This window comes from Anser brachyrhynchus (assembly GCF_964034855.1).
Source record: "Anser brachyrhynchus genome assembly, chromosome: 5".
NCBI classification, from domain to species: domain Eukaryota; kingdom Metazoa; phylum Chordata; class Aves; order Anseriformes; family Anatidae; genus Anser; species Anser brachyrhynchus.
In genome coordinates, this window is record NC_137699.1 from 38,025,521 (window position 1) to 38,044,017 (window position 18,497).

The 18,497-nt window shown below is 46.2% G+C and overlaps 1 protein-coding gene across 1 annotated transcript in view; it reads right to left on the bottom strand.

Moving 5' to 3' along the window:
* The window catches only part of LOC308196703 (uncharacterized protein), a 180,769-nt gene that overhangs the window by 63,505 nt on the left and 98,767 nt on the right, over positions 1-18,497 (bottom strand). Inside the window, exon 5 of the mRNA XM_080596106.1 lies at positions 14,087-14,184. Within this exon, the coding sequence (XP_080452232.1) occupies positions 14,087-14,184 (98 nt within the window). The remainder of the gene's footprint in view (positions 1-14,086; positions 14,185-18,497) is intronic.

Here is an 18,497-nt window from a genome sequence, read left to right on the forward strand (position 1 = left end):
TCTTTTAGAGATGTACACAGACATATGCAAATACAAGCTGGCTGCCCCGGGGGAAGGGAGTGCTGAATGAGGGACAAGACAAAACCAAATGGCAGGCAGAAGGACTAACTTGTTCCTCAAGGAACAGAAAAAGATGGAACCCCCTGCTTGTGCACTCTGAAGCATTAAACATGCTAGAAGAGGATTATCCAGAAACCTCTCAGGATATAGCGTATGCTGCTTCTTTTTTTATGCTGGATGTGTCAGCAAGGTCTTGGCAGGCTGTGGGGAAAAAACAGTGTCTATAGAATTTCAAGGTTGTCACAGATCAGTAACCTCAGTCAAGGTCTGTTATAGTCATTCAGAAATGACCCCATCTCTTCTTTCATCTTAGGGATTCTTCTCATTTCATCCATTTGCTCCCTTGTCTTCCTTTCCGTGTTTGTCTTGCAAAACAGAACACTGCTGCCGTGCTCCTTCAGTGCAGCTTCTCCAGCCTGCTCCCTTGCAATGGAGCTTTGCCATGCTGGGGGTGTTCAAGGAAAGGCTGGACATGGTGCTTAGGGACATGGTTTAGTGGGTGACATTGGTAGTAGGGGGGCGGTTGGACCAGATGATCTTGGAGGTCTTTCCAACCTTATTGATTCTATGTCACAAAGTCACCAGGTGGCAATGCATTGCCACGGAGAGAAATGGCATGGATGCTAAGGGTGACATAAAGGTGGGACATTTTAGCCATTCCTCCAGGTTGGTTTATAAGGTATGGGGAAAGCTCTGCAAAATCAAGTCCTCTCGGGTGGGTGTCAGTCGGGTTGGCTAGATCCTCAGCGGATATAAATTGTCATAGTTCCATACAAATCATCTGGAAAACGATACCACGGTTGGCAAGCTGCTAAGGTAACAAGTATACCACAGGGCAATGCCAACTAATGCTGGCTGTGGATCTGGTCCATTAGCTGTACTGGTAGTATCAGCTTATGTGAACATATTTGCGGCTCTGGTAGACCTGGAAAAAATGACATTTCCATGCGTTTGATGAGAAGTGAAACATTTGATGCTTTGGTCTCAAATTTTCTGCTGTCTTCCACAAGAAACAAAGGACAATGTTTCACGAATGGCCTTCTCTTTTTCCCCCTTTTGGGGGAAATGTAGGAAAATGTGTTATCTGTGGAATTTCAGAGCTTGTTCTTTAATGCAAAACACCAAAACCACCAGAAATAACATTCTCCTGGAAAAATTAAGATTTAATGTTGCCCTAAGCCAAAATAACATACTGATCACTATTCATCATTCTGCCCTCCTCCTATGCATTCTATACATCTCCAAAAGCCTTCCCACGGCAGTCAAGGTTCGAAGACTAGTTGGAAGAAGTCACTTCTTCTGGAGTAGGTAATTCCCCAGCTCCGTGTTCACAATCATCCTTCCCTAGAAGAGACTGGACAGCTGCTCTTTGTTGATACCCAGTCTCCCAGGACTTTCAGCAAACACATTCGGGAACCTGGATTTGGGCTAGGATAACATTTCCTGCCAGACTCGTCAGGATATGCCAGTGTTTTTTTCCAAGTTACCAATGCATGCATGCAACCTGAAGTCCAAAGCACAACTCTGCAGCCCTTGTGCTGTTTGTTGAGCCCTTGGCCTTCCACACCTACACAGCTGCAGAAGAGCCCGCTGCAGGATGATGGTTCAGTATTGGAGGGTATCAGAGGAAGGAAGGCAAGCACGAGATGAGACAGGATGAAGATAAGATGCCAACCACGCACGTAAGACTGTGAAAGCCTCTACAGGTCTCGGGGAAATCCAGAATGTGAGCAGTTTCCCCTCATCCCAGCGGTGGGAGACTTCAAAGCGCTGGTGTGCATTATGGCTTTCTCCACCACCAATACTTTTATCACTCTCTCTCCTTCTATTTTAATGTTGGTAAAATGGGAACAGGAGTTCCCCCTTCAAGGGGGCTAGATTCAGGCTTATTCATCCATGTGAAAGGATTCCTGCAGGTGCCAGTTTAGCTCAGGTCTCAAAGAAGAGCCATGCACATTATTGTAGGTGTGTTCCATATCACCATTACGTACCCAAGGAGGTTTGAAAGTGGTCCTTGTTGAGGTGTGCCTACAAGAGATGGCATGGGTATATATTCTCTGCATAAGAGCACAGCACGCAGGGCTGCCAGGTCCGACTCATTTGGAGCAGATTATCTCAGCACATCCTCTGGGCAACAGCATGTTCACAAGGAGATGGAGCCTTTGGCATTGCACGGGGCTCAGTTAACGCTCTCGGTGCTCAGCCCGAGCTGAGGACAGATGTAGGCACCGCTTTGCTCTCCCCTCCTGGTGCTTGCTCCTGAGCCAACCCCCAGTCTTTGTACCTGAGGCTGTGGCAGAGGATTTAGCAGATCACCTGTGACAGGGGACCCTTATTTTTGAGCTAGAGGTGAACTGAAGATATGAGCCTGCCAGCTCATCTGTACAACATGCTGGTGGCAGATGGTATATAAACATGTGTTTTCTTATTACTCAAGAAGGGAAAACAGTTGGGAAAGCAAAAGTTTCTTCATTTTTTTGCAAAAATTTAAGTTAATGAATGGAAAAAAAAACCAACAAACTTCTGAAATTCTTTTTGATAAACAGGATTTTGTCTTAAAAAAAAAAAAAAAGGAGGAACTTGGCAGGGCTGAAGGCTGCTACTTCTCATTAGGACAAGATGATGGTATGGCAGGAATGCAGGACAGAGGGGTGCAGATGTGTGAAAGCATTTAGGAAAAGACACCCAGGGATTAGAGAAGTGCCTGTTCCCAAAATGGGTTGATCTGAGGTAAAGGAAACCTTTGGGTTAGGAAGATAGTAACCCTCAACATCCCCCCCACCCCCCACCCCCCTTTTATAGTGGATATAAACAGTTTTACGGTATTTCCACCAAACAGAAGAATAAGAGAAAAAAAAAAAGAAAAAAAAAGGTTTCTGCAACACACACATGTTCCCCATTAATTAGGAGGACTGCTGTTAACAACACGTTGCGCCAGAGCTGCCAAGAACTGTCAGACGAAGGACAGGGAAGCCCATGGCGGAGGCTCTGCTGCCTCCCGGGGGGGACCCGCAACCGAGTCCCCGCGGGGCCAGCCCCACACTGTGGCAGGGTGGTGGGGCATGGGGGGCAGCAGGGCTGGGGGCACAGTGAAACACCCGGGCAGCCCCTGTTTGAATCCCTGCCCCCCGCCCCCTCCAGCTACAGACATTTTCCACAGAAATCCTGGCTATGCTCGCTTTTGGTTGAGACTTTGGGACTATTTTTGGCTTTTTTAAAACACGCTTAGGGGAGGCGCCTTCTGCTTTTATTCGCATAAAGGATCTTTATTTTTATGTATTAAGGGACATTAAAGGAGGAGGGGAGGCAGGGCAAGGGGAGAGCTGCGTTACGCTTTGATTCAACTGTAAAACACCACAAATCTACGCCCAGGCTGCCTTTTCCCCTTTGCCGGCTCCAAATAACGTGCACTTCGCTGCAGCAGAGACCACCCCCTGCATCCCGGCTCTCTCTGGCAGGGCCAGTGCTGGGACCAAGCACTGAGCTCGGGCTCAGCATCTCCCACCTTCGCACCTCCTCGCGGCCGCTTAAAGGACTGGGGGCAGCTCTGTCCTCCTACCACGTCTTCTTGGCTCCCCCTGTGCTGGTGCGGATGCCCCGCTGGATGTGACCAAGGCTGCACGCTGTTGTGTACACACAGCACTGACTCACGTCGCGATGGAAGCGGGGTCCTGAACTATTTTTTCCTCGTTAAACTGGTGTTGGAAATAATGTTGCAACGATGCGTCGAAGTTCAATGTGGGGCCTTATAGGCAGGAGAGAAGATCTTATTTTAGAATCAAAATAATTTCCCTTGCGCTCACATACCCCGAATACTCACAGGCACCAAGATGCTTGTCTCCAGGTGGCCGGCCCAGGATCCCTTCTGAGGATGCTGAGAATGAGACGCCAGCTATCGAGGTCTCCTCACGTCTCCTGGACTCCTCGGAGGTTGGTGATGATGTGCTTGTTTTGGATGTGCCTTTTTGTGCTCTGTAGGAGCTGACAGGGATTAGCCTCTCCATCCTGTCCCACCTCGGTGAGTCATCTGAATTTACTCACCATCCTTTGTCTCCCATTTTGGGCATCCTGCGGAGCTGCACGTAGATGTGCAGAGATGCCGACGACCTGCTAGTCTAGGGGCTTTCTTGCAGCCCCCTTCTGCTGTTGCTGTCACCGTGCCAGACAGCCCCTTCAGCCTCGCTCAGGCCAGGGAGCACCTCCGTCACAAGCCTCCACGGAAGGAGCAGAGGGGAAGGCTGAAAACCATTGCTCCTTCCAACAACCGCTCTGCAGATGCCCATGAGCTGGTGGCATTTCTTTCCAAACTCTATCCATCCCAGTGCTGGGACTCAGGGCTCTACAGTGGTATATACACAGTTCACAAACTAGCAGAACAGCAAAAGCACAACACTGGCATCCACGGTGCAAAGTTTTGGATGCTAAGACACTTTGCTGTTCTACCCTTCCTTTCGGATCCCTAAAATGTCACTGCTGAGAACCGCAACCCTGAGGTTTTGTGAGGCTTTATAGCTGCAATGATGCACATGTAAAATCATTTCAACTTCGTCTCTACAAGTATCACACAAGGAAATCCTTGAAGCAGTTGTCCAAAGCATTGCTGTTTTCTTCTTGGAAGGCAAGTCCTTTCAAATATGCTGTGAAATACCCCAGTCTGCATTTTCAAGAGTAGCTAGCGATACAGGTGGGTTCACTGTGACACATCCAAGGCAAGGACATCTGAAGGGCTTTATTTGCAGGTTATGCTACGAGTGCCTTTCTGCTAACGGCCTTCCTGGTAGGTGTCTTGAACAAAGAGTGGAGAAAGACCAGAAGCATCAGGAGTCCTGAATGACTACAGCATACTGGACGTTTTCTTTCTGGGGCTTACATCAAGAGGAGCCCTTTGACGGTGTGAATATAGCCCTGCTGGGTCTTGGGGCGTGCTGGGATTGCTCCTCGCATCACCTGCTCTGATCCATGTGAAAGAAGGGGAAGGCTCAACCCAAACTCCTAACAGGCATCACAGTGCTGTTTTGCAGAACATATACCAAGGCTTTCACTCAAAACACTTCAGTTTGGGATAGTTTATCTTTTGGAAAATGTAAAGGATTTTTAGATAAAGCGGAATTTTTTTCTCTTATGGACACCCAATCCTTTCATTAAAAAACTTTTTTTTTGGTGGGGAGAAAAAGCAGCCTACGGGAAAACTTAAAACCATGTCTTCAGATACCCCTTCTAATGACATCTGAGAAGCTAATTTACCAGTTGGGCCATGCTGCAAGAATCGACGATAGTAACAGTTTGACGTCTGCCTCGTTTCGGTGCTGTGGGGAGGAGGGAGGTTTGGCAGAGAGCACTGCTGTCATGTGGGAGTCTCCGCAATGAGTCTTCTCCTGGCGAATGCTCTTGCACTGCGACGGCAAGTCAGACGGCTAGTAGTCACGGCAACAGCCCTGAATCCCTAGCCATTGCCATGGTTATTTCACATCACTTCAGGGCTACCCCAGTTCATCCTGCTATCTATTGCTCAGGGCATTATTTCATAGTGATTTCACTAAACAAGTGCAATTTGATATATCAATTACACCCACATGTGTTTTAACAGGGATGGTGTCAACTGCACATCTGCCTGTAAATGTAGTCAAGATAAAGCAAGGTCACGCTTTTAAAATACGAGCAGGGGGATAGATGATAGCCCAGAACTGCTCTCTCCTTTATCCCACCTGCAGAACTTGTCCTCCTAAGGAAGTACTGGGAAGCAAGTGGGGACTACAGCATCCTTAACCCCACATCTGTCATGGAGAAATCATTATGACACTATCAACCCTAAGCAAACACGTAGTTTTAGGAACCCTGTCTCTCCCTGGTGAGACAGTGCAAATGAAGGGCAGAGGTAACCATGGCTCTGGAGGACTGGAGCAACTTGACCACAGGCAGAGAAAAAACAGGGAGCAAAATTACAAAAAGAGCCCAAATTTCCAGGCTACCACATTGCAATGGGTCAGCATGGATTTGCACTGCTTCCTGCATCAAGCCAAGACTCCTCATCATAGCTCTTCTTGGTGATGCTTCCAACCAGCGTTTGCTTTCCTGTCTGACTGCACCGATGCCCAAAAAAACTACGACACCCCTGAACTGGCGCTGCATTCCAGCACTGCACAGCTTATTAGAGAACAGGAGATTTCTGCTTTGTCTCCTATGCCCATTTTTATTGCCATTTACTACTCTTTAAAAATGTTGACCAGGTTTCCCAGAGCCAACCCTTGGAGGACCAGGTCCCCCTCCAGCACCAAATTACATAATTTGAATGTAATATCTGCGCCTGCTCTGACCAAGAAATAGAAGAAAAAAAGTAAACAAAAAACCCCACACAATAGACAACAGCAATTTCAAAAGATGAGGAACCAGACCCATGTTTCAGAGAATTGAATAATGATGTATTCTGCAAAGTCAAACCCTTTAAAGCATTTCTGGTTTCAGAAATATTCAAAAGAAAAAAAAAATAGAGCGTTCCTGGTGCTTTCCAGAGTTATCTGAATTCCTTCAAAAACCCACTCAAGGTTAAAGAAGGAAAACAATGTTATTCTAATTGTACGAAGCATTACTTTTTTTTTTACTACAAGTTTGGACATACAGTAGTCATAAAAGAGCAAGAAAACCAGAAGTCTCATGTTCAGAATTTATCTTGTGTTAACCTCTTGCTCTTCTTTCACTTGGGATTTTTTCTCAGGTGTTCATCCACCACAGAGGTGCTTCCAAGCAGCTACCGAAAAACCCCATGGTCTCTTTACTACCGTAGGAGACCCCATTTTATTCTGCAGCCTCACTTTAGCATTTGGAGAACCTGGAGGGCAGTGATATCTCTACCTAAGCTCATCATTTCTCTTAGGAAGGCGCAGAACTTGCAGCTAGCAGCTCACATTATAAATATCCTGTGCCTTAAGACAATTTCTGCGTGCAAACAATTTCAGCTCAGTTTCAATGCCGCTCACGACTTCTCACATTTGTGTCCACCTCCAATGATAAAGCTCATTGGGGCACAGCACAGGGTCCTGGTTATTTACCCATTCGAACAACCCAAACAACCCAGCCCAGCTATTTTCGAAAGGCTGGTTTCTCAGCAGCTCGAAGGCATAGCTTTTCGCCGTTCCTTGCCCTTCTTTCCCCAGCCGCCTGCTCCTTAGTGAAGATGTTAATACAGAGCAGAGCTGGCAGCAGTCCCCCTGACACCCCAGGGGGTTCCTCCTAGCAGTATGCAGCCAGTCATTAGTCTCCGACTATAGTCTGTCAGCCCAGCCAAGTCACTGGTGCCTCGTCCAAGCCAAATGGGTATGCCACCTCATGCCAAGTCATGCCATAAAATAACAGTAGAAATAACTTACATTTTAAATCCCCAAGGGCAGCTACCGCATCAGACTGACTGATTAGAAAATAGATGCTAAAGCATCAGGAACAGGGCTTGAGGCTCCTGTTTGCACTGCAGCGAAACGGTTTGCCGCCAAACAAATGAACAAAAGAAGTGCCTGAGCCAGGTTCAGTCTCAGTCACCCCAGGTACCTAAGTGTTCTGCCTAATTCAGGGCCTTGTTTAAGTAGGAGAATAATATCTTGCCTCAGCTGCCACGAGGTGAGGCAGCTACAGGTGAGGTTCACTTGTTTTTCGGGTGGGATGAACCACCTCCTTGAGCACCCATCTCTTTTGGGTGACTATATGAACCTCTGGGCATTTAGGGGCAGGGGGAACAAGTCTGGGGTGAATGCGTACTAATTAGAGCAGTAGGCATTTTAATGGACTGGAAAAACCACCTGCGGCTAGCACAACAACATGCCACGTAAGCTTCAGATGATACTGCCATGAGGAGCATCCCACGGAAAGATGTACCCATTGGAAAAAGAATACATGATAGTAAGAAGGAAAAAAGGAAAAGAAACGTAACTTGGAACAACAAAAAAAATCCAATAAAATTATACTTTTCCCTCAAATTGAAATATATTTCCATATTTTTTAATGGGAAGTTTTCCCAAAGTCTATAGGGTTTCAATAGCAAAGCGGGTACTCTTGAGAAGGGATTTTCTGGTAGCAAACTGTTTCTATAAAAATGTGTACATAGCTCTCCCAGGGATCAGTATGATTCAGTGCTGTTGGAAATCTTTAGTAGTTATCTACAGTGAGATGGCAATATTTGGGTTATTTAGACTTCTTGCGAATATGGATCATTACAAATAGCTCATTATGGAGCATATAAAATGAAGTGGTAACTGGATAACTTGACAACAAATTATTTTCACTATACACGAGTGCAAGACAATCTATATTGGAAAATGATAAATTAAACCATTCGTATGCCCTGAATTCACTGTAATCTCTTGGGGGGGGGGGGTAGGATATCTAGGTTAAATAATGGGCAACTAAACAAAGACATATGTTCAACGTGCATCACAGATCAGAAAGGCAATGAGACACTGGAAATACTGTAACAATAGCTTCCCTCAAGCTGGAGCTGCCAGCCGAAACCGAGAAGGACAGATGAGTGTCTGTCTTTTCCCCTGATAAACCCTTGCAAAGATCCACCTCTCCTTCCCCTCCGGTTCGGCACCAAGAGTGGTGCGCCCCACGGGAGGATGTGCCGCCCCGGTTGCCGCAGGGCAGTGGAGGCAGTCAGGCTCACCAACGCTGAAGGCCGGGAGTCAGGCTGGGCCTCCCCCAGCAAGAAGCGAGGCTAGCGGCAGGCCTCCAGCTCCCACCACCGTGCCTTCCCGCTGGGTGCCGGCTGGGCTCGGGACAGAGGGATGCGGGGCAGGCAGAGGTGGCCGGGCAGCCCGGGGCTGGGGCGAGCCGTCCCCGTCCCCGTCCCCGAGATGCATGCGTGGCTCTGGCCCGGCTCTTTGTCTGCACAGGAGGGGGGCCGGCGGAGGGCGAGCCAAGTCAGAGCATAGCCAAGCGAGAATGTTCTGGCAGCCCTTTCTGGCGGCCTGAGCAAAGTTATTTATCACTTTGTGCATTTTCCTTCTCATCTGTGTACAGCCGGCTCCAATGGCTCAGCTTGCGTTTTGCCTTCCAGAGCCAAGCCAGTCCCTTGGCTGCGCTCTGTCTTGGCTGTCCATTCACGCCTTCTGTCTCCTCCAGCTCTGCCTGGAGCAGAGCAGGATCCCGAATTAGGGCTAGGTATCTATAGCCAAGCGAGAGACCGAAGCATCAGCACCCGACACCGATGGCAAAGAGCTCACCTCTCCCCGAGCGCCGCCGTGCCCCTGTTTTCCCTGGCCGAGGGAGTCGCGCGCGGCCACCGCCATGCTCCCAACGCAGCCTCCACTGGGGAGCTCCAGCGCCTGCTGACGGCTACGAGACATTTTCTGCCATTTTTTTCAGGGATCGCGCCTTCGCGCTGGGTTTTCCAAATCAGTGGATGTAACAACAGCGAATTTACAGCAGTTTTTTTCCAGTTCTACGGACTTTTTTTCCACACTGCTTGCGTATTTTGCCAAAATGTCTAACATGGGTGTCTAAATCAGGCTTGAAAAGAACACCAACTGCGTTCAGTTGCTCATACGGCTGACATTTGCTCTTGGTAAGGACACCGCACTCCACCAAACACTGAATACTGCAAAAACAAATCAATGCCAACTCTGCCAAGTCTTGTATCAAAGGTCCAGGCTACGGCCTGTCCTAGGTCACAAGACTTTGCCAAAGACCGGACTCCTGAATTCGGATGTTATTCCTCTCCTCCTTCCTGAGCCTCCCCTGCAGCTTTGTCTGGGGCTGATAAGTTCAGCCACAAAGCCCTCCGAATAAATGGGAAGTCTGGGTTTCACCTTGCCATGCTTTGGGTAACAGAAAGATTACATTTTTCCACTGAACATTGCACTCTAGCAGCTGGTAGATAACTCCCATCTACACAAGGCTGGATCTTGCCTATCTATCTCTATCCATCTTGGTCCCAAGAGGGCAAAACCTCCCATCATTTTGGTCAGGCACTTTTTCTGATCGACAGATAGGAACCAGGAGGAATCGGGGCTGAGGAGGGCACCTGGTCTGCAGTGGCTTCCCAGAAGTGCTCCTGACAACAAAGTGTGTTGACCAGCAGCTTCCCATCATGAGCCCCTATTTGCACATGCTGAGAACTTTCCAAAATTGGCCTGCAATTTCTCAGATTTGGTCTCTGCCTGAAGGTAAAAGAGGAAGTTGAGTAAAATCCCTTCAGACCTTCTGAAACGAGGAGAGAATGAAAAATTGCATTTTCTTATTGTAATAAAAATTCTAACCATTTCTTTTTCTCTGTAAAAGGCCACATCAAACTGCTTGAAATTTGAAGCATGGTGTGACTATAGCTCTCATTACAGGCCAGATCCAAAGCAAGCTGAGGTCAACAACTCATTGTTGACCCCCCTTAATTCTGCCTGGCTCTGGCAAACACCCTACAGGTAGGCAAACAATTTGTAGAAAAGAACTGTTCGGAACAGTTGTGCCTATTTTCTACTTGGGAGTTGCTTGGGAACAGGCTCAGATTGTTTGCAATGTATCTAGGGTTTGGATGTATTCACCAAAGCCCAGCTTTGCTCCATCCTCCTCAATTTTTATTTTAGAACCTTGCTCCATGAATAATCTCCTCAAAGAAAATATTCACGAGCAGACGAAAGGACATCTTTAGGTAAAGAATTTGTAACTAAATCATTTCTACACTTTTTTTTTTTTTTTTTTTTATAGCTGGGTCACAAGCAGATGATTTATCAGTATTATGCATCTCTTATACATATCCTGGTGTATCGGAGGTCCTCAAAGCTGTTAACATCTCAGTGTCCTGCAATGTAGAGTGCTCCTCCATGAGGTACAGCACCACTGACTTCCTACTCAAAGAAGCTTTTGGTGGGGCCGAGGCCTGGCCTCCCCCTCTCCCTGCCGCTCCAGCCTCCGGGCCATCCTCTCTCTTGGTACCGGACCTCCAAGGTCTATCCTTGGTCCTAGAGCTTTGTTAAATTCTACTTCAAGTGCTTTAATTCTGTTTTCTTGCTGGAGGAGGGTTTAGAGAAACAAACAAAACATATTACCGATGTGAATATTCACCATTAATGACAAAACTCTAAAACAGGAAGGTCATTTCTCGGGGAGGGAGACTGGTGTTATTTTGAATGAAGGAAAGAGTGCAAAGATCTTGCAATATTTGCTGTAAATGGGTTGTTATGGTGAACATTCCTGTCAACAAGTTCATTAGCTCAGAGATCCACGAGTGAACAGAGACCAAAAAATGTGTTTAAAAATTCAAGAACAGATTAATGGACTATATTTTGCAATCTTTGTCTAGCTCTGCTTCTCACTGAGAATTAGTAACTTTACTCCAGGCCAGATTCAAAGAGTCTTACTCATGCAGAGCAGTACCATGTTTTATGAGTAACCCCGGTGATATTTAGGGTTGTTTTTTGGAATATGACTGGAGTTCAAGTAAGACAGTGGGAGGCATGGGCTGAATCACCTTGATTAATCAAGCGTAAGATTATTGTTTTTATACGTGTGTATATAAATAAACATAACAGGAGTAAGGAGGCATGCCTGGATTGACAGGCGTGTCAGGGAATTTATAAACATCTTTCTGAAGCATACAGCAGACTCCTTTTTTTAGCAGAAGACGACAACACCCAAAAATTACTTAACATCAGGAAAAAGGGAATTCACACCTTCAGAAACAATAGAAGATCAGGCCATTTTGCGGGTTTTACTCTCAACAGTTCTGGCTGCCTTCTGTAATATTACATAAGGTCTACGCTGCTCTTCATAGAAATGATGGATGAAGTTTTCAGAGCTGCCTAAATGCCTTGAAAGCATATGGCCCATTTTCCAAAATAATAGGGTCCCTGGGATTCTAAATCCCATTGAATTTCAGCACTTCTGGGAACGTTCTCATTAGCTTCTAAATCAGTACGCGTTTTTTTCCGTATGTAATGTTCCCCGTTTCGTTTTATCTCAGGACTCCAGCCATCACAATATATCAACAACAAGATAGGCGAAATGTGGTGTTAAAATCCAAAGCACAGTTGTGATCGACTGCTCCGTGAAAAAGCCGCCGAGACGCGCTGTGGACTACTGACATAACCAGCAAGTGAGGAAGGAACCAATTCAAAGCTCACTGATGTAAAGGAAAGTCCACTCATTTCTATGGGCTTCAGTTGGACTTGGATCAGGCCATGGAAGAATAAGGATGACATAAAAATAACACGACGTGTGCCAGATTCACCAATATGCTCTGATGTTTTGCCCGGCCCAATGATGCAAAGCAGATGGAGCGTACTGACAATCCTGGCCCACTTCAATCAGTTATTCTGTCTCTCGTATTAGTTTTCATCAGGCGTTTTATTCATGGCATAAATACATTTATCTCATTAGTACTTCTGCTACAGTATTTCAGAATAAAGATCACCACTTTTTAGCCTCATCAGAGGAAAAACTTTCCATATTTTATCACCTGTTCAGTATGGTTTTTCAATGGGGTTTCTAAGATGCCCATTAGCATGTCTCCGAGTTTTGCTGTACTTACCTGGGGCTTGTAATTAACTGTGTTTAGCTGTCATTAACTGCTGTACTTCTTTGGCACATAACATTTCACAATTGCACAGTTTCACCGTTGCACCCTCAAACAAGGCATTAAGAAAATTATCTTGCAAAGTACTTATGCTTACCTTTAAGTTTAAGCAGATGCTTAAATCACATCAAAGCTTCCACAAATAAGCATTTGTACATTTTACTGAATCAGTGCTAGAAGACATATTTAAAAGAAACTGTCCCTCTATGAAAATTACCCTGCTACGTCTCTACCATGCCTATTACTCAAAAAAAAAAAAAAAAAAAAAAAAAAGGCTAAAATCCACAGCGGAATATTTACACATGACATGTTTGTGCACTCAGTGGTTCAGAAAACAGAAAAGGCATGCCCTGTCTAACACTGTGTGTCAGCAACAAGGACCTCATACCAGCTGTTTTTTTAGTTTGCATGGTTATTTTAAATATAGGCATTAATATACAATAAAAGTTGCTGAATGACTGAGAACTTAAGTAGATTGGATGATGTCCCTCAAAACGAAATAATCTATATTTGGCTGGTAATTCATTTCTTCTGAGAGGGTTTTTGCTTGACTCTGCACATATTCCTCATTGCAGAAATAACTCGGGTGATTGCTGCCTGGCTCTAACCTCCAGCCAGCTAACCCGGGAGTGAGCCTTAGTGCTGAAAGGCCAGATCTGAGTTTCCATATCCCCACTGGATGCATCTCCAAGAAAATGTCCCAAACAACCTGGATAACAGCTGCACTGTTCAGAGCCTGCTCACTGGCACAGGGACCTGGCTGTATCCAAATTCTCCCCCTGAAGAAAAAGGATTATAATACTTGTCATATCTCACTTGTCATCCGTCCGGACTGCAAATGGATTTGAGGCAGGAACTGTCTCTCTCTGACTACAACAGCCCCACCACAGTCAAGTCCTAGCCATGGCTCAAATGTTACACATCATAACTCTTCCTTCAGACTGAAGTGCAGTTTTGCCATGGTTAATTTTGTGCTATTGCTCCCAGTGTTATAGCAGTTAGCCATACTTCCTCTCCCCTCCATTCTGTTTATTTGTAGAAAGGAAGAAATGCCACAGGATAATGGGTTTGTGCTGCGTGTAAAGGCCAAGGCAGAGTCAAGATGTTGCTGGAAACCGAATACCGAGACAAAGCTGAGACGTTTATTTTCCTGTCGGGGTGCAGTGATGCTGAGTGCATGTCCTAGCATGGTGCATTTTAACTTTCCTACACCAGTACCACATCTAGACCCAATCAACCAGTGGGAATCCAGCTCCCCAAGTCTGAAAGAACTGGACTTAGGTATTTCATATAAGGTGTAATGTAGGTGCAGTGAATAAATGGTTGATACTCAATGGAGCTGCCCTAAACAGACCAGCAGAACGTCCAACTCTGCCTTCCTTTACTACGTGAAGGAGCAGACCATCGGCAAGGGAGCAGGAGGTGGTGCCTCCATGCAAGCTAGCAGCACGATCTCTACCTCTAGGAGCTCACCGGTTCTGAGGGAATCCATCCACGAGAGCGATTTCCCATCCAATCTGAACAGAAGTCCCTCTTCTGGTTTCCACTGCGCCTGGTCCCGCTCCTGGGCACTATGGAGAAACAAGAACGAGTTGAAGAAAATATCTCTGAGCTAGAAGCAGGCTATGCTGCCAACTCTGCTCAATTTGAGAGCAAATCCCCACCCCAGGCACTTCATTGATTCCTGCCTCGCTCCACGGCACAGCCATACTTATTTATCTTGTTTATTTGTGGAGGCAGAATGTATTTTACACGTTTTGCACGACCTTGGGTGAAGCAGCCTCCTCCAAGGCTCCCCATCCAGACAGGCCAATAAAACAAGTGTCCGCAGTTTCCATGAAGCCTCTGCCCAGCAGCAAGAAAAGCGCTATCAGGAGGTTGTTCAAAAGTTCCCAGAAACAGCCACTGGGGGAGACGTAACAGGATGCGAGGTAGGTATTGTAAAACATGTTTGATGGAGCATTTTACACTGCTTTAAATTTGGAATTCTTTGGAGAGCATCTGAGGATTTTCAAGAAACAAACACAAGCCTCTTCCCCCATGCACTTCTACACACACACAAAAAGCTCCTTCATCACACGGGGAGCCGGCATCCCGAGGCACTGACCTCAGCTCACTCCTCAACTTTATCAATCATGTTATATAATCGTCGCAGACTGAGCAGCATTTGGAAGGTGGGCTGGGCTTTTTTTCGTTTCTTTCCTTTTTCCCCCATCTAGGGTATTCAAGGAAGAAAGTCTAGAGCTGGGACGTGGCTTGGGAAGGATCTGAGAAGAGCTCTCAGCTTGCAAAAATGAGGTGCTGTGGTGGTATCTTAATAGGAGATTTGGAGTTCCTTCCCCTGGGGTAGATTCTCAGAATATTTTGAGGTTGTCTTTTGGGAAATATATAATAAAAAGGTATTTTTGCTGCTTCACAGATTCTTCACATCCTTGCTTGTCAGTAATCAAGTAAGAACTAAACCACCAGGCAGGATAAAACCCCAAAGAGATGGGCCAAGCTGCAATAGCGCAAACAGGCGAGATGTTCGGTGTCAGCAAAGCAGCCTAGCTCCCTGGCAAGGACAACCTCCCTGAGTCCTTCGGCCACCCCCTGTTCACCTCCGGCTCCAGGCATCACCAGACCCCCAAACAAACCTCCATGCTCCTTGCAGAGGGAGCCAGCAGCCAAATGTCCTCTCTCTACCCCAGGACTTTTTCACAGGCAAATCAAAACAAACTGCCTGAAGACAAGAGATGTTTTGACTAATTTTCCCAGCTCACCCTCACTTAGTTCTTCCCCTGCATAGCCATTCATAGCCACTCCGAAGTTTTCCCGAGCCTCATAACTAAGCTTTCTCTGCTTTCCACATTCAAGCGTTGGTACAACATTTCCTGCACACTGTGTACTCCCAAACATGCTTTGCTTGAAGTCCACACTCAAGGCTTGTCAATGGCAAGGTGACTAGTTGCATCTCAGTGCTCAACACATTACTATCTGCTTTCCTGACCCAGGGATCCCCTTGACCCCACGCAAAGCGCTTCCAGTTATAATCTGGTGGCAGCTGCCTCAAATGACATACCCCTGCATTAAAGCGACGGCAGGTTGATTGCTCTGCTTAGCTCAATTTACTGCACATGAACATGCAAATTAGTAGCCGGTACTCAGAGCCATGCCCTCTCCTTGCAGCCACGTTAGCTGCTCAGCAAAGCCATTCCTGTCGCTGCCAGCGTGCGCAGCGGGACCAATGCACGCTGCAGAGCAATGTAGACCTCCAGCAATCCTGCTTAGGTCTTGTCGTTTATTATACAGTTAGATATATGCGCACTACTTCAGACAAAACAAAATCGGAGCCAAAACTTCACTTAAAATCTCCAAAAATCCAAATCTTTATTATGAGTCAAAGAAGTTTGACTAATTCCATTGATTTTAAACACATTCTTTGTTGCTTCCTCTCAGCTGGAAGCAGACACACAAAGGGAAAAACCCTTCTGATGTTCTCACAGCCTGACCTAAGTTGTTCTTACAAGATTTCCAATTTCTGTTCTGGATCAAAGACGTGTATTATCCATGAGCCATCAGCAGGGACAGAAACCAAGACTTCGAGCAATGAAAACCACAGGGTCGGGTTGGGTTGTTTGTTTTTTGTTTTTTTTTTTTTGCTTTTGGAGTTAAAGGGCTAAAAAATGGGGTAAATCCTTTCAGCTTCCTTTAAGTGCTAGAAATGAGACTCTTAACCACCACAGAGACTAATGATTATAGGGCAACCCAACATATTTGACTAGCGGATTTGGTCACATTACATCAGTCATCAACAAATGGACTTTTCGCTTAGGTCATTGGGAGCGTTCTCATGTGTATGTATGGAATTGGACCCATAAAACATACATGGTCCCTGGGAGGTCAGGCGATTGTGCCCATTTTACAGGTGAGGAAATGCAGGCACTCACTTGCAATTTGTTTTGGATTCTCCTTTGGACCAAGGTGAAATTCACACCTTGCCAGTACAGCTCGTCACCACAAAACCCCCAGCAAGGTGGCCTTTTTGTCTTGTTCTGCTGATTTCTGTCTTGGCATGCTGTTGCTCCCCAGAAGCACCACCTTCATCCCCAGTATAGCACCCACCCAGGAGGACCTGAGCCCATTTCTCCTGGCTGCCATTTCCCTCTCCTGGGTGGCCACCAATGGCACCGCCTTGCTCCAGCTGTGTGGACCAGACAGTCCTTCACTTCTCCCAGTTTTTGTGTCACACATCTAGACAACAAACTCTTCTCTTCCCCTCTTTTGTACAGCAAGGGATGAAAAAAAAAAAAAACCAAAACAACTTTAATGTCAGCTGGAGCCCTTTGGTGCTATTAATAAAAACAAAGATAATAACAAGGGAGGTTTGCAAATTAGCAACCCTTGTTACAAGCAGAGATACACCCAATTTAGCACAAATCATCGCAGGCTCTTGCCTGCTTAGTGGCTATTTTAATCACTGGTGACTAATGCCTGTGAGGGCTATTCCAGGGTTTGACGTGCCTCAAACACAAGAAAAAAGGGAAATCTTGTGGGGAGAGAGGGGAGAGGAAGAGGGCGAGGGAAGAAATTGGCTGAAGCCAAAGGTTCATCTCCCAAAAACGGTCAGTTTGTACCACCCATTTCGCTGCTGTTGCTGCTGCATTCATCAGGGTCACTGGCTAATTCCTCTCTGAATAACAGCATCGTTTCTCTTCTTTTGGTGTGAATCTAAGAAAAACAGTCATGCTCTGGAACACAAACAAAGGCTACCTGTCCCTTCCTTGGTTATGGAAATGGGGGTCAGCCTTTTTATTTTCAAAGGGGCAGAGTAAAGGAGCTGGAATGCTGCTTGGCACACCACCAGAAAGGAAATCTCTGCTTAAATATTTGACAGGAAGAGAAAAAAACGAGAGGACAGGAAACAATGCAAAGGGGGGGTGGGGAGGGGGAACTTTTGTTTCATGTGAGCACTGCACGGGCAGGAGGAAAAGGGCTGCATAGCACACGAAATGAGGGTCACTTCTGCATGGGGCAGAGCAGCCCTTGCCTTCACTGAGAACCTTTGGGTCAGACCAGTCCTCTTCTTTCTTCTCTCCCAGCTTTCGAAGGACTAAAGGAGTTTGCCTTTCAAGTAAAGCTGAACAAAGAGCCACCAAAACCCAAGTCCCTCAGACAAGGCAAGCGTGTTTACCTAAGCCACGCTGCTCCTCTTCCCAGAGCAGGTTAAGGCTTACAAGCACTTGCGCCCACCTGATGACATCTGGACCGTATCATTTTGCAACACTGGAAAAAAAAATCCTTTTTGAAAAAGCTTTGGGAAAAATAGATTTTTGAATTTTATTTTTTTGTAGGGAGCAAAAAAAGGCATTCGATTGGAGTTAAAGGGCAAAACAGTGTTTGATAACATGAGTGACGCAAGCAGGATTTGGTCTAGAGCATCCAACCATCATCATTACATGAAGTCCATCAGATTTGTAATGACCATGGGCAACCAGGACTTCTGCTTTCTCTGTTGCACTGCATTCGACCAGCCAGCAGCATAAAAGCCCTTTAGTCAGGTCATACCTGGATAGAAAGCCACCCCTGAGTGCTAACACTCCTTCCTCCAGCACCTGCTCATTTCACGACAGCTGAGGAACCCAAGGAACTCTCCTGGACTAAGGTGGTGGAGGTGCAACCAAGTAAAAAGACCCTCTCCCCTGGCAGACAAATATTGCAAACAGTAGGACAAAAAAATAATAAAAATGGTAACTTAGCTTTCAAACAGAAAATGTGGGGAGGATGATTCAAGTCCTCTAGTTGGCTTCTCTATATTACAGCATTGCAAACACACATATACCTTGCAGCCCTGTAAAACCTTTACATTCACTCAGGTCACTGCAGCTTTAGTTTTACAATGCTG